Source organism: Pyrenophora tritici-repentis, chromosome 1, assembly GCF_003171515.1.
Source record: "Pyrenophora tritici-repentis strain M4 chromosome 1, whole genome shotgun sequence".
Taxonomy (NCBI): domain Eukaryota; kingdom Fungi; phylum Ascomycota; class Dothideomycetes; order Pleosporales; family Pleosporaceae; genus Pyrenophora; species Pyrenophora tritici-repentis.
The window spans coordinates 2,207,110-2,222,012 of record NC_089390.1 but is presented as its reverse complement, the minus strand read 5'-3'; the positions used below and the strand labels follow the sequence as shown (position 1 = coordinate 2,222,012).

The 14,903-nt window shown below is 51.1% G+C and overlaps 4 protein-coding genes across 4 annotated transcripts; 3 read left to right on the top strand and 1 right to left on the bottom strand.

Moving 5' to 3' along the window:
- Positions 1 to 1,827: 1,827 nt before the first annotated feature.
- On the bottom strand, positions 1,828 to 2,460 carry PtrM4_008880 (uncharacterized protein; the record flags this gene model as incomplete). Its single annotated transcript, XM_001930864.2, has 2 exons — positions 1,828 to 2,076; positions 2,131 to 2,460. 2 exons carry the CDS (start codon positions 2,458 to 2,460, stop codon positions 1,828 to 1,830), a joined length of 579 nt encoding a protein of 192 aa, XP_001930899.2.
- Positions 2,461 to 4,030: 1,570 nt separating this feature from the next.
- On the top strand, positions 4,031 to 4,812 carry PtrM4_008870 (uncharacterized protein; the record flags this gene model as incomplete). Its single annotated transcript, XM_066102905.1, has 2 exons — positions 4,031 to 4,195; positions 4,243 to 4,812. The coding sequence occupies 2 exons, from the start codon at positions 4,031 to 4,033 to the stop codon at positions 4,810 to 4,812; spliced, it is 735 nt and encodes a 244-aa protein (XP_065965107.1).
- Positions 4,813 to 8,399: 3,587 nt separating this feature from the next.
- Positions 8,400 to 9,852, top strand: PtrM4_008860 (uncharacterized protein; the record flags this gene model as incomplete). Its single annotated transcript, XM_066102904.1, has 3 exons — positions 8,400 to 8,440; positions 8,501 to 9,619; positions 9,681 to 9,852. The coding sequence occupies 3 exons, from the start codon at positions 8,400 to 8,402 to the stop codon at positions 9,850 to 9,852; spliced, it is 1,332 nt and encodes a 443-aa protein (XP_065965106.1).
- Positions 9,853 to 13,281: 3,429 nt separating this feature from the next.
- Positions 13,282 to 14,399, top strand: PtrM4_008850 (uncharacterized protein; the record flags this gene model as incomplete). Its single annotated transcript, XM_001930860.1, has 2 exons — positions 13,282 to 13,970; positions 14,021 to 14,399. The coding sequence occupies 2 exons, from the start codon at positions 13,282 to 13,284 to the stop codon at positions 14,397 to 14,399; spliced, it is 1,068 nt and encodes a 355-aa protein (XP_001930895.1).
- Between the last annotated feature and the right edge of the window lie 504 nt (positions 14,400 to 14,903).

Below are 14,903 nucleotides of genomic sequence, written 5' to 3'. Positions count from 1 at the left end.
GACTCAACACCAAAAAATATATACAACTTTCCTATTTGGGAATCAAGCACCCAAGCTACCAATCAAGCTAACAACTTTCCGCCAAGCCAATTCAATCAATCCAGCCAAATCTCATACAAACAGCCAATCAATCAAGCCGGGGGCTGTCAGCTTGCTTGATTGATTGATCTCAGGTGTGGCTGTCGACAATCCTTGGCATTTGGTCGTTGAGACAATCTTGAGTTGATCTCTCCAAGGTGATGGAGGACAGATGGTCAATGGCGCTTGCGCTAAACCAGGCCTACCTTGGGTCAAGGGTGTAACAACCCTTGAGATTGTGTTCCGCCTGCCCACTCCAGATGGCGGCCTTTATGGGCTCAGGTCAATTCTGGAAGGTAGCCAATCGGGTCAAGCTTCAACAACCATGTCAACACTGCTGCGGTGTTAGCCCGGGGATCAAGCATCGATGGATGGAGTATGGAGGGATGGGGTTATGGGGTTTTGGTCTTCAAGGTTTTCTGGTAGTGGATGGGGCTATTGGAAGGAACTTATATGGATGACAAGCCTGTACACACAAGTACAGAGTTTGATGAAGGACGAAACCCATGGCGGTCTCAATGAGTCCCATGTTGAGTGAATTGAATGGAAGGATACCATTGACAAGTAGGAGGTTTGTCCTACTACCATAGTATAGCATTGGGATCAGGAAGTTCACCGTTTTGTTCATTCTCAAATTGAATTTTTCATCTATCTTCACTCCAACAGTCATCTCGTGATTTTGTTTACTAGAAAATGTTTTGATTTAACCATGGATGTTTCAGTAATTCAAAGGTCTTCTCTCTCTTCCCGCGCAGCCATTCAAGCATTTTGCGCACAAATATTAAGAACAGGTGCCTTCTCTCGCTTCTCTGTAAGTACCCAACGGATGTTAGCCAAGGATATGCAACCATTTCCGCGACATGTGTAAGCGAGAATTCGCCTTTCCTACCCCGCACTATGAACATGTTCGGCCTCAAGCAAATCCTATATTCTCCTAGAATCACTCATACCCATAACGGAAGCGGTTAGTATTGGAGGCAACTCATCAAAGTAGCCACACTCCAAATATCAACACCCAATCCCCACTTCATCTTAAACAAGACCCTAGGCGCACGATACTGCTCTGGCTGTATCAAATCCCTATGACTACCTCCTACTCTCGCTTCCCTAAAGTCACAAATTTTAAACATGGTTGATCATGGTCGCGAACGTTCTGGATTGGCACTTTTTTTTGGCAAGTGGAGTGATTCGGCGGGGAAGTGGCAGGTGGGTTAGATCTCCAAACTAAGCATGCCAACACTGCTATGATCGACGTCTTTATTCCCCTTGCAGACTATCGTCTCTACCTTTTCACTTTGCGTTCGTCCTACTATATTGCCTTCTTCGTTCTATTTTCATACTCCGTCAAGCTGTATACCTAATTATTTCACAAGGACGAGGCGTTCTTTCCAGACATAGATAATATCAAATACAGGGGAAGCACGATTTGAAGGATTCTCTTAGTGAACAGGGACACCTATATTACAGCTGATTATGCATATTTGTTTTAGATATCGCCCTCACTTATACAGACTTGACTTGAACATGTATTGTGGATTCCTATTTGAGATTTTGCAAAACTGCTATAGATTATCGCAACCTAGCCGCTCAGAACGCCCATGTGCAGACAAACACACAGCGCATTGTCTTTCTCTCCCTAAACCTAAGCTCCAACTGAGTACTGTCTCTTCTGCTATTTTGACAATATTTCTCAAGCCCGCTCTGCCTCACCTCGATCGACCTCAATGGCAAATTATTTAGTTCCCCCTCTCATGTCTGTCGGGCACGCTTCTCTAAGCCCGGAGGCACGCCTGTCGCGGGTCGTTTGTTTCTACGCCTAGGGAGCGACTTTATATATGCTTTGCGCGCGAGCACGTCGGGCGTAGACAGCGTAGTCGCCGTACCGCCATATATAGGGTAGAGCCCAGTCCTTAGCGGAGGAAGATTTGGGTGTAGTTCGGATGGAGTGAAGAGGTCTTGTTTGGAGAGTCCTGTTGTCCTCAACGCTTCTGTCATTGTCTATTTGTGGTGTTAGCCATCATAGTATGCACACATGAAATGCTATATATATACCATTTTCTCAAACTGTTCCCTGTCACAGTCAGTGCAGCATATAAGAGCTGGGTGAAAGCATGCTCGTCGCTTGCTGTTCTTCTTGCAGAAAGCACATAGTTCACCTAACCATCTTCGGCGACAGGCTTTTCTTGACTTTACCGGTGGGATGATGTTGCGGTGCTTTTTGAGCTGCCTGCGCGCGTGTTCCTCGACTATGTCGCGGAGTCTTCTGCTTGTTGCCGCGAGCGCGTTGAGAGGGTAGATGGAGAGTGCGGGGTTCAAGTCGGGTTCAGTGTAGGGCAAGATCGCGTAAATGATCTCTGCCGGTAGATCGTTGAGACTTGGCATTTTCGTAGAGGATCTCGCGCAATGCGACCTCCGGACGTTCTTGATGGTGTTGTGGTAAGACACGCGTAATTGAGGATAGGCTTTGTGCGCCCCATTCCGACGTCTTGGCAAGGGTGCAGCGTGCCTTAGTCATCTTATACGTATCAACATCATATGAGAGCACATCACAGTCAATTGCAAACCTTCACTAGACCTTTTTACATCTAGCGCTACAGGTGGTTGATTCTATACGATGCACCCACTACCACGCGTGAGCCGGATTTCGGCTGTCTGCTACGATGCGGCAGAAGGAGATCTCCCGCCTACCTCCCGAAGGCCTAGACTCCACATCCAGATTCCGCAACCTGGTCGATGACGCTCATGGACTGAACAGGACGAAGTTTAAGGTCTGGTCGAGGATCTGGCTAAACATAGAAAAGTTTGCGAAAAGAGCCCCCACGCCATGGACATATTCATCTAGGTTGGCGTCCGGAAGGACAGTGGCTTACCTACCCCGCATATCCAATACTGTCACCATTCATAGCTAATATCTTTGGGCTCTGGAGGCATACATGGGCTATACGATAGGAGGCCGGTCTGATATGTCGATGCCCTTCCCTCGTATTCGTAAATATCAGTTTTGATGGGTTCTGCTGAAACACGTACCAGGCGCCACGTTTACCAGGGTCAACCGGCCCCGTGGGCTCACACAGGGCTGGGTCAACCAAAGAACGGAAGGAGTGCCGTGGCGCCCAAACTGTTGGGACTCCGCAAATATCATTTCGTCGCCGCCTTCTATCACGGCGAGTGCACTTTTGCACAAGGAGTGCAGTCTTGGCCCTCGTCCTCTTAGGTTACACGTCACGGCGTATCACCCGTCCAATGAAGAGCTGGGCGCTCCCCAAGCAATATAATGCTCTTGCGCGCCTTCTGATATCCAGGATTGCGCAAGTGCGCGCCATACGAAGCCCAGTGCGCCCTCAGATACGCCTTACGTGAGTGGTCCACATTGACAGGGGACTGCTTGCCCAAGTACTATTTTGCGATCACCTCTACATTTCCTGCACGGTCACGCACACATGTTCTACGTCTTGCATGGGCAACGGCGAACAGGTTTGCTCTGGAGAACCTTTTGGGCTGGAGACACTAGCCGTAAGCTGGTTGTCTGAGGCATACAGGGTTCACGGGAGCACGGGAGCACGAGGCCAAGTGAGCCTCAAGAGCATGCCTAAGGCAAACGCCAGGAGGAGAGGATGCGGGACTGCGAAGTAGAATCGTGGGCTTGCCCTCATTCAAAACCTCTCTCGCCCCGCTCCCCCATTTCCTCGACCCTTTTCTCTCGACATCTGCTAGAGCCCACGCTATCTATCTTGCTGTTGTTCCTACTTTCTCTGTGTCTACCACAGGTCTTCACTAACCATACTTGTGATCAGATTCTTTTGAGGACCGTACTTCCCGTTCGTATCTTTGTACCTGGCACCGCCTTGTCGCGGCCGCTGTTAGTTGTCACTTGTCGAAACCTGCATTCACCCCACCTCACTCGAAACATTGAGCGTCAAGAATAGCACTGAGTCACAAGATCTAAGCCAACATGTCTCGTTCGCAGGCCCCGTTGAGCGGCCACTCGAGCGGTCAGTCGTACAGCCATCCAAGCCGTCGCTCAAGCCGTCACTCAAATGGTGCACGCCACGACCGCCCTGGTGATGACTCTGCCGCTGCCGGCTCCTACACACCCTTGCGCCGGACCCATGGGACTGTGAGTTATACGCGCTAGCTTGATCCGACATAGCTGACCGTAAATAGGCGAGCCAGGAAGAGCTTACATCGTACGCGACAGGCTTCGACGAACCAACTACCCCACCCTGCTTCGAACATACTCGTTGCGATTACTCATTTTCAAGCCATCCACCGCAACAGTCTAGTCAGGGTTCGCAACGTGGCCCACAGCACTACGACCCATACCAGGACCCACAATATAGGCCTGTGCCTCGCCCATCGCGACGCGATTACTCACAGCTATACCAAGTCATGAACAACCTTGATCGCTTCAGCGCGCCCGGATTCCAAGACCCTAGATTCCGATCTTCAAACAATCCAAATTACCCTCAAGCCGCTCTTGTACATCCTGTAAACCAGAACTCAACTCACAATGGGTATGGTGGCAGCACCAACTCAACGAATGTATCTCAACAGCGGGCTATCGCGCCAAACCACGCCGAGCGGGAGTGGTACCGAGAGCTGCAGCCCCGCATACCTTACAGCCGTCTTCACGACCCTTACGATGGCGTCGGGCATGTCAGGCGCGACGGAGCGGTTTACGACGAAGAGGAAGAGTACAAGGAGTACAGACCCTTTGGTGGGCGTGGACGTTGATTTAACTCTGCCGGATATGATATGACGAACAAATCATCGCGTCGAAACAATGATGGGGAAATAATGATAGAAGAGGACCTAAGGAAGTGGGCAGATTCCTTATATGTGACCTGCATGGTTTTTGGGGCGTAAATAATAGGGCTGGGTTCTGATACCTTTTTTTCCAGCTCAAGGCTCCACACTCAGCTGATGTGGCTACGTTTTTTCCGTTTGCAGGTATGCACGTACAGCCTGGGTTTTAGGACGGAGTTTACATATTTAATTTCTCATTGGGGCAATAGGGCTGAAGGTCGTGTTTTGGCCCCCGATGTATTTCGGATGACAGCCTTGAAAGTTACGTAGGCAGTCTTGGGATCTGCATTTCTCACATTGTAGTCTTTCTGGCATATGCACAAACCCAATTCTTTTTAGCATTATATGATTATGATGGAAGTTTTGTCGCAGCGAAAGTCATGAGACGCTGTATATTTGAGACGTCAATTGGTGATTGCTTTCTAGATACCGCTTGTATTGATTCCCATGTTGTGAAGGGCAATTGCAATGTCACCACCTTTATTGCCGTATAGCACGTCCAATTCATCATTGCAATGCGCTCGAGAGCTGCATCATTCTCTGACGTTGCCAACCCCTCGTGCAGGTTTTCCCATCACATGCATCTCACCACATGGCCGATCATCTCACAACGAAGTCGCCGACATCAACGCACGAAAACGCACCGTCAATCCTCACCGGAACCCTGACCGGAACATTGACCGGTGCAAGAAAGAAACTGTTGGGCGGCTAAAAGACTGACCGGAAAAATAGTCCAGTGCAGACGTCGACTTGACTCATCCTGAGACAGGACATGCAGATATCGTGCATTACGAGCGGCCTCCTCTCATCTTGGGAAATTACATGACCGAACACGTGTGCGCAGCGACAGCCAGTCAAGTCGATAGTACAGAGAAAATCGTAGAGCTGGGGGCGAAGGAAGGCAAAAAAAAAGAATCGATAATCCTCCTCCTGCCTGTGTGATGAGCTCGTACAGTGGTGTCGATGTTGATCTGTCAGAACGTGCGGTAGAATCCCTGTTGCAGGACAAGCACAGGACCAGTCGCCGATTAGATGGGGTGTTACTATTGCGTCAGATGAGAGGGACACACTGTCATGTCATCCAATTGATAGTTTGCAGGACGATGGTGAAGGACCAGCGATATATTAACACTGAGGCTCTGCGAGGTAACAAGGCGCGATGGTGCGGACCCGAGTACAGCCGTATAGCCATAGTGCAACGCCATTGGGTACCCAGAGCTGTACAGCGCCTCAAAGACTGCAGTATGCCGCAAACACCGGTGTGATGGTAAAGAGCAGGCGGGACAAGCAAGGCCCCTTGGACGCTCTTAGCTGCAGGGTAATGCTGGTGTGTCGCCAGCTAACGCAGACCCCAACCCCAGGTCAAAGGGCGCAACTTAGTTAGTGGAGTCGTACGATAACCGTCAATCACAGTCTCCTAGCGCGCGCGTGCATCGGTCAATCCCGAAGAACATCAATGACACCTTATCGCAGGCCCCGCCCAGGCCAGTTCGATAGGTATGACGTGCTGCTAGATCTAAATCCGAATCTGGGGAAGCATGGTCCGGCGAGCGGCTTTGATCGGCGAGATTGCGCCGAGCGGACGGGTCCGTGGAGTCGGGAGCACGCACCTAACCTAGTTTGAACGTCGAATGTGGTTTATCGATAGTACACACACGTCTTCCAAATAGGAAGCATCTGCGAAAGTTGTCGGCCTTGGTTTGGCTTTCCTTTTCGCTCCTTGAGGACTGGAGGACTCAGGCCAGAATCAGGCCATCGGGCAGCGATGAGGCGACCGTGAGGGCCGGGGGCCGCTTTGCACGAGTCGTGGGCCCCTGCACCACCATTGACTCTAAGCCGTTAGCGCGAAAAGCTCAATTTAGACCCTTGTGACGCTGACAATGACAGTCCCTGTTATCGTGGAAGTGCGAGGCACCCAGTGCGGCAGCATGCAAGCTAGGTTACAGGCGTCAGAAATGCGGCATCTGGTCCCGTCGGTCGTGTCATCAGCTAATGCGTGGGTACTCATTCCGAGTCGAGCGCCTCGAATGTTGGGGCGTCAGATGTGCAGAGATGTCAACAAGCAAGTCAAGCTGGCTTGATTCTTATCGATTGCAGATCACAGACCATTCTCTGGGACGTGCCACTGTGCACGAGCCTCTATATTGTCTGTGATCTGCAATCGATAAGAATCAAGCCAGCTTGACTTGCTTGTTGACATCTCTGCAGATGTGCCGTGCATGAGGCGACGTCTACAGAAATCATCCGCCCCAGTCATTGATTTGGTTGTGCGTAGTTGTATTGAGATTATGAGTCTGGACCGACTTCAGATGCTACTCACTGGTTGGCACAGCCTCCCCGTGAGGCTTTCTCAAGGCATACTCGCTGTCTAACTCTCAACCAGTGCTTCAGCTGCATCGATGATCATCTGAATCTATAGACAATGAAAGGCTCAGGGGCTGTGCTGAGTATCGGAGAAATGTGCGAGGCTACAACCTGATACTCTGCCTGGAATTGAGAGTATATCTCCAGCTGTGTCGTTCTTCAATTTCCAAAGAAATGGCTCGCCAAGAAAACGTACAGAGGTTACAAATTGAATACCACTGCATCGCCATGGAACTCACCCCGCAGTCCAAGTCAATCGACCACACGCATCCACCAACTACACCCTGCTCCTGAAAGTCCTGACGGGACTTCGAAGACCTTCTCCGACCGCTCGACAACCGGACGTTTGGATCTGACGCCTTCCGTACACATGCCTCTTCACCATCGTCGGCGTTGGCAAACATAGGACAGTTCGCCTCATTCATGGCGAGAAGGGCGCTTCTACCATCCCCGCATATCTGAATTAGCCCTTCCTGGGACATGGTATGGATGCAGAGAGGTCTAGATCTATTGCCATCGTTGGGTGAAATGTCCAAAAGCAGGTTAGTGTAACCATGCCCCCACACGTTGCCTTCTCCATGTGCAAACCACAGGGGCATCGGCGACATGCGAGCAAGTCCTTCCGCCTCAAATGGGATAGGTCGGATTGATACTCTAGCGACAGACATGTCCGCATCGACTTTGATCAACTCAAGTCCTTCTCATCATCTATTGGACGCGACCGGGTGGTCATCGCTCACGCGGGAATACGAAGCGACTCGTGCACTCCATACAAGCGTCGCCTACATTGTTGACGGAAGCCATCGTCGCCTGCTCGACTCCGGTTGCCTTCTTAAGGCAACTTGTTTTCTTATCAACATGGCATTGGCCTGGCAAGTTGGGCACCATGTGGCAACCCCCTCACGGTACGCAGGCCGCTGAAACAAATGCGAATACAGCGTAATACAGTGTTTCAATTCCTGGCCAACGGCAAAATAAATTATCCAGTCCTGCTTCACGTCAGCGCCGTCCTTGAGGAACCAACATAATTTATCTCCGCCATAGAGTTTGGATATTCCTTCGCCGTGTCCGCTGTGCGGGGTGATAAGGTCCTCCATTGTCGCTGCTACGGCCAGTCGTCAAATATCTCAGCATAATCCCTTCGTAGAAGAATGCATATTCATTTTGAAACAAGCAGCCGCTGGAGCTTTACGTGAGTCCGTGCGCCCTTCAGTTTTTTGCGAGAAAGGGCACGTTATTGACCAGCAATCAGCTTCACATCGCCTAGCCATAACATTGCTGGGTCAATAGCACGTCTCGGCTCCCATTCACTTGACTATCCTGATACCGAGTGGCCTCCCGTCATTGACGACTGTCTTCATCTAAAGATACCTGCCTGCTGCCGGTACACGGGAAGTCTTACAGAGAAAACCTCGCTTGTGCCAAATACAAGAAATCCTTCTCGTCGCCACACTCTTAAGAAGCGCTTTCATCGCCTGCTCAACCGGTCCGACCGAAACACATTCGCCTATCCCCAGGAAGGGTATCCCCGAGAAGAATATCTTCAAGAAGCCGACAGCCAGCATCACCTCGTCGAACTATCCGCATTTCGATCTTCACAAGAACTGTCCACGTTTGCATCTACAAGCCACGAACTCATGGGTTCCCAAGCGTTCGGGTTGGGCAGCTATGCCACAGGTTCAACCATGTCTCAGACGTCAGGTAGTACATCTCCGTCCGATAACTTGAGTTTGAATACAGCTCAACGATCCAACTATACTCCTGAAACGATGAGCTTCGGTCATTCATACGACTCGCCAATATCTCCAGAGACTCCACGCCTGGAGGGGCCTGGTCATCGACGGATGTCAGGCTTCCCAGATGAGAGTGCAAACGCACTCCTCTTCGAAAACATGGATCGTCGCCCTTCTTTTGCGGCCTCCCATTCCTCCTTCGAAGTAAGCCCGACGAAGTCCACGGGCGACCACATGTACACTCGGACTGAGGGTATTGATGGCGTAAATCAAAACAATCTCAATCCATCAGCGGCATACCCAGTGTATGCTATGCAACCCAACTTCTCTCGTCACCAAGCGCCTTGGTATATCGAAAACGGCACGCAACTCAATACTTCACGAGGAATATTCGGCCCAGGATTGAACAATCTTCTCAGTCAACACTGTTGGACTGGTCACCCTCAAGTGCACGCGAGTCCACCAGGCAATTTCGATCCCATCGAGCCGCCAAGACAGTTCCATCAGCCTATGAACTTCAATGAATACCAGCATCCTCAAGATACACCACAGCTGCCCCAGGCAGGGTTTGGCGTATTTGATGATACCCCAGATCCTCCCGTGTCGTGTAGTATGTGCAATACGCAATTCACCGGAAAGTAAGTCAAGTTCTCCCCGGAACATGGCACAATTATGACAGTCACTGACTCTGGGTGATAGATATGCCAAGGGCAATAGGAAGAGGCATCTCGCTCGCCACAACCCACTGGTAGTTGCTGTGAAGACAGCATGCCGAGTCTGCGAAAAGGTATACAAACGCGCAGATGCCGCACGAAAGCACGAATGGGACAAGCACAAGATTCCGGACACAAAGCCCAAGAAGCGTGTCTAAGGATAGCGGAAGTCGGAGTTTTTGTGATCGGTTGTGAGTACGAGTGCGCCACAGCGCAGATTCGGAGCTGGAAATCTCCTTTCCTGGTGGTGTATGCAGCTGCATGCAGCTTGTTATTTTTTTTCTATTCCGCTGGTCTCGTTGAATCTTACTCCCTCTCGACGTTCCGCAGCGCTTTTTATTTCCCACTTTTATCAATCTAATCTAGTTTTAATGACACACCTGGAATAAGTTTTGGATGAACCCCCGATTCTCTGTTGTGCAATTGATCTTATCGTATCATGATATCTTGTCAGACTACTGTATGTTGGGAGACCCATATGACGTGATCAGCGATAGTGATTTCGTGCGGCTCAAAACACCAACGTGACATGACGATTCTACTGTGTCACTCTGCCCGATCCGCCATTCTGGGCGAAATTGAAAGTGGATCTCTGTGACTCGCGGCCTACCGATGATAGATGTTTTGGCGTCATACTGAGCGGGGCCTCCACGTGTCGGGTGTCCATGCATAGCGCTCGCCTTTGCAGTAGGCAAACGACTAGAACATGAATTCGTGCTATGACCAAAGGGATTATACCTTCTGGTACCCTCAGTGTGCCGTTTCATCCGAGGGCACAAAGAGGTTGGTGTAACAATAAGCCTAGGCTTCCAAGCTGACCAGCGGCGGGCGGTATTGCGACTGTGAATGGCACATAATGAGGATAATCCTACCAGATGATGTTTCCGTAGGCGCACTGAGTTTTCACCGCTATGGTAGAAGAGCTTGCGTATCCGTGCCCAGGACATCTGCTGGGGATAGTGGCGCCAATGGTGATGTTCGTGAAGGCAGAGTCTGATTACAGCATGGCCGCTGAAACTGTTGGGCTTTTCAACGTCAATGTTGGGTCTGAACCACATCCGTGCGAAAGGCTTGATGTTCCGGGTGTCGCCTAGGCTAGATCCTTGAGCTGTGTCTGTCGGGTCGTAAACGCCACCGTATGCCCTGGCATATCGATACTTCACCAAGACAAGGCGATGCGAGACCGAGAGCCAGGGAATGGAACCAGGGTTGCTGCCTCCGGTGATCTACATGCAATAGCTCCATGTGCTGCGGCAAGGCACTCTCCATAGCTAGATATTGAGATTGCAAGGCATTCGACTGGAGACGTCACTCGTCGAGACGCTAGGAAGGAAGCATCCATCGTGAACGCTGCGGGATCAGCATAAAGTGTGGTAGTGATAATGGCCCGAGTCTAACAGTAAAGATCACATCAAGATGCCGAGCGCCGTGGTGAGGCTACGCGGTCGTGTTGGCGGTCAGACGCGACTCAGTTGCGACGCAATTTTTGCACATGCGCTTTCGACGTAGAGGCGCGCCCACTTACCAGCCCATTCTGATTCTGGCTGCTGGTGATAAGAGAGCGAGACAGGACGGGCGAAACGCCAATGTGTGTGTGTATGCAGATGTCATTCGGTGGCTTCAAGCCCTGGGAGCTTTGAGGGGGAGGGGGGTGCCAAGGCCGCTAACGTTAGGCCATCTGCCCGAGGCCAGACCGCCATTCGCGTTGTTGCGACAACTTGGTTGCTCTTCACACTGTCACTGTGTCTCAACAAGGGAACTGTCAAATTGGCTCGCCTCGTGACAAGCTCTTCACCATGTGCGCCGGGTACTTCCATGACATGATTGCGATGCATGCACCTTCATGCCATGCGCGGTAACTGCTCGAGCTTGCCCGCATACGCTGTGAAACTACCGGCGCCAACTAAACGGCGGCAAGTGGGCGATGCGCACGAGGGACGGGCGGGTGCAGCTAAGAAGAATCGATAGTGATTTCAGTTCGTCTCACTCATACTATTGCCAGCCTGGAGATGCGTGCCAACTGGCTCGATATCCGGATAAACAAACGGCCGTCTTGAAGCTAGGAAGTAAAATGCTCCAGAGGGTTATTTCGGTCGTCGTGTGCAATGTGTTGATGTATCTACTCAATCCAATGGCGCACGCTACGCGATCCTTCCAGCCACAATGCGTGAGAGCTGTTCCCTAGGCGCCGAATTCTTCGCGCAGAAATGCTTTTCATCATGTTGGGCCATTTTCTTCTGCTCATCAAGGTAAAATTTACGTGCTGTTGTTTGATAATTGGTCGGCTGCCCAGCTTGCTGTAGATATGGTGTATGCCGAAGCCAACGTCTAGCTTCTGAACAGAACGGGGACTTTCTTTTTTACCCGCCCCCACCCGTTTAGACGCGGAGATCAGATCAGCAGTCATGCATGCGGGTTGAGCAGCCATCAGCAACCGGCAATGGGTAACGGCTAGAAAGCTGATTCCGTTAAAAGCGCCTACTGCCCAAACATGGCGACGCTAGCCTTTCCATGCGAACCTTTCGACCAATTTCCATGTCAAAACGCCTCTGCGCACAATGAGCCCTGTGAAAGCTTCTTGCAACCACTTTCTGTTCGTTCGCCAACGACTTGCGCACTTGGTTGCTGCAGACGACCACCGGAGTAGTTGAGCCCCTTACCAGCCGGCGCGGAGGGGCAGCATCATAGCCTTCTCTACGAATCATTGGCCTGTCCAATGGATGATGTATACTCAGCAAATGTCGGCTGCAAACGTCTCCACGGCAATGGAAGAAACATCTTCTAGTGCTTGGACAATCTAAGGACAATGTAAGGTGACTGGCAACACACTCAAAGCGACGTGGCACTAAATTCCAGGACACAGAGCATACGTGCTGCCAGCGACCAAAGCTCATGACGCATTACCGTCATAGGTCGAATCTTGGTCTGCGTTCTGTCGGCGACATAGCCCGTCCTCCGCGAGGATTCCTGTGAATGGACAGGCCCGGATGGAAAGCCTAGTGTGGTCCTTCAACTCGGTCAGACAGGACGCTTTTAAATCCCATCGTCTCCCACTCTTTGCTCCGCTCTCGATGAGCTGCAATCCGACAATCTCTACTGCCGCCCCTGTTTTCCCCACTCCACCACTCCACCACCCCGACACAATATCGTCACCCACAGCTGTGTCATCCCTTCTCAACTTCGCCCCAACGCCCCACATAACAGCGGCGGGTTACGGACAGCGATAAACCCGTGCATATTGTCGCTAGGTGGGCTACTCTCCTGCTCGAAGTCCCGACGCTTGCCAACCGTCCCCATCTCGATACCATCGTCGCCTTGCAAGTAACGACCTCTTCTTGGCCATCTAGACATCCACAACCTACCCCGAATCGATCCCCCTCTTCGATACTTCGTTCCATCATCAAGCTTCCGAAGACGCCCCTGTCTGTACCCCAACCGACCTTGCCATCGCAACAATCACTTTCAGACAACATCGCCTCTCATCGTATACCCAAGGTTCCTCGAGCTCCTTTATACCAGCCGTGATTCCGAACACACAACGGTAGCTTCTTGCCGCCTCTTAGGCTTTTCATTTACGAGCCGAAGACATGGCACCCAACGAGCACCAAGAGGATGGCAATCAGTGGCAGTCCCCTGACACAGAAGAGAGCTTCTCGGCCTTCCCACCGTCGAACGACTCCCAAACAATGAATGGCATGGGTGCTTGGGATTCGATGGGTCATATTGACCCAAGTCTTTCAGTCGACATGAACTGGTCACAACATCCCAACAATACACATCAGCAGATGCATGGTGGCGCGAACGATGTTGCATGTTGTACGCCCGCATCTCCTCGCGATGATCGCTTCCAGCTGGATGACCCAAACAACTATAGCATCGAGTCTATCAATGCGGTCATGGACATGGCAGAGCGTCTAACAAAGCGTGAGCGCCAGTATTGGTTTGGAATGACTCAACAGCATGTGGTGGATGGGAGCAATGGCCTTCATATGCCTTCCAACACTACTTTGTCGAGCTTCAACCGTTCAAGCGTCAGCGGGGCCGAAGGCTCCACAACAACACCATCCTCAACCGGTATGTATGCAGACAATACAACTTGCCGCATGATGATCGAGGATTCCAATACCCGCAACTGCGGATTGCTTGTAGATGAACTATCCCAAGGCTTTCGAGCCCCTCTGGGAAATGCTCTAGACCCCCACCAATTTCTTCAACCACTACTGCCACTACCCGGAAACCAGGAAATTGGATTGTATCCAGGCTGTATGACCGAGCGGTGGGTAGTAAAAGTAGCTTCGCGATCTGATCTGATGCTGACTATGCTAGGCCTTTCGGGTATGACCCAAACTCTTTGCACTCGACAATGCCCACCCAGCTATCGGATACGCGTTCTACAACCGATGCTTCGTCGACCGCGCTGTCCGAGATTCATTGCGACGAGAAGGGCTGTAACAAAGTCTTCCATGGCAAATGGCGGCGAGGCAACCTAGCTCGGCACCAGAAGCAAGTACACAAAGACCAAGCGATCTTCATCTGTGCTGCGTGTGACCGAGTGTTCCGGCGAGACGATGCTAGACTGAAGCACATGAGGAAGCAGCACAATCGCCTGGTTAAAGATAGTCTGCCCGTTCCTCGACGTCGGGCCCAGACCACAAATGGAGAGCAAGCTCAAGATTTGAAGGGTATACTCGGGTGGAGGGATTGAGCCAATTCGGACACAGCAAACCAACCCCACAAACCTAGAACAGCTCTTTCATCAGCAAAGATACCAAAGCTATCTCTTGTTCCTATTCTATCCTCTTGTGTGGATCGGCGGCCTTCTCCAATCGCTAGCAGGCGTACAGCCTCATGGCCTGTCGTGCTAACCCTTTGTCCAAGGTTGGGACACTCCCAATCCACTCTGGGTACATACCACCTCCTTAGTACCTTTTCTTTTGCATATCTCATAACGTTGGTCCTGTCGCATAAAATCGAGCGTCCCCCAAAAAAAGGTTGAAAAAAAATAACAACACAAAAAAGGAGTTCCTTCTCTTGTCTATTTGGTTTCATTGGCGTTTGGTATACGTATGCGAGAGAAAACCTTGGTATCTTTCGCATCCCATGCAGGGATGTTGTTGAAGTGTCACGTGTTGCATGGAGCAATGTTGGCTCATGAGGTAGCGTCGGTAGAGGGGCATGTGGGAAAGGCTTCGATGAGCTGCATACCACC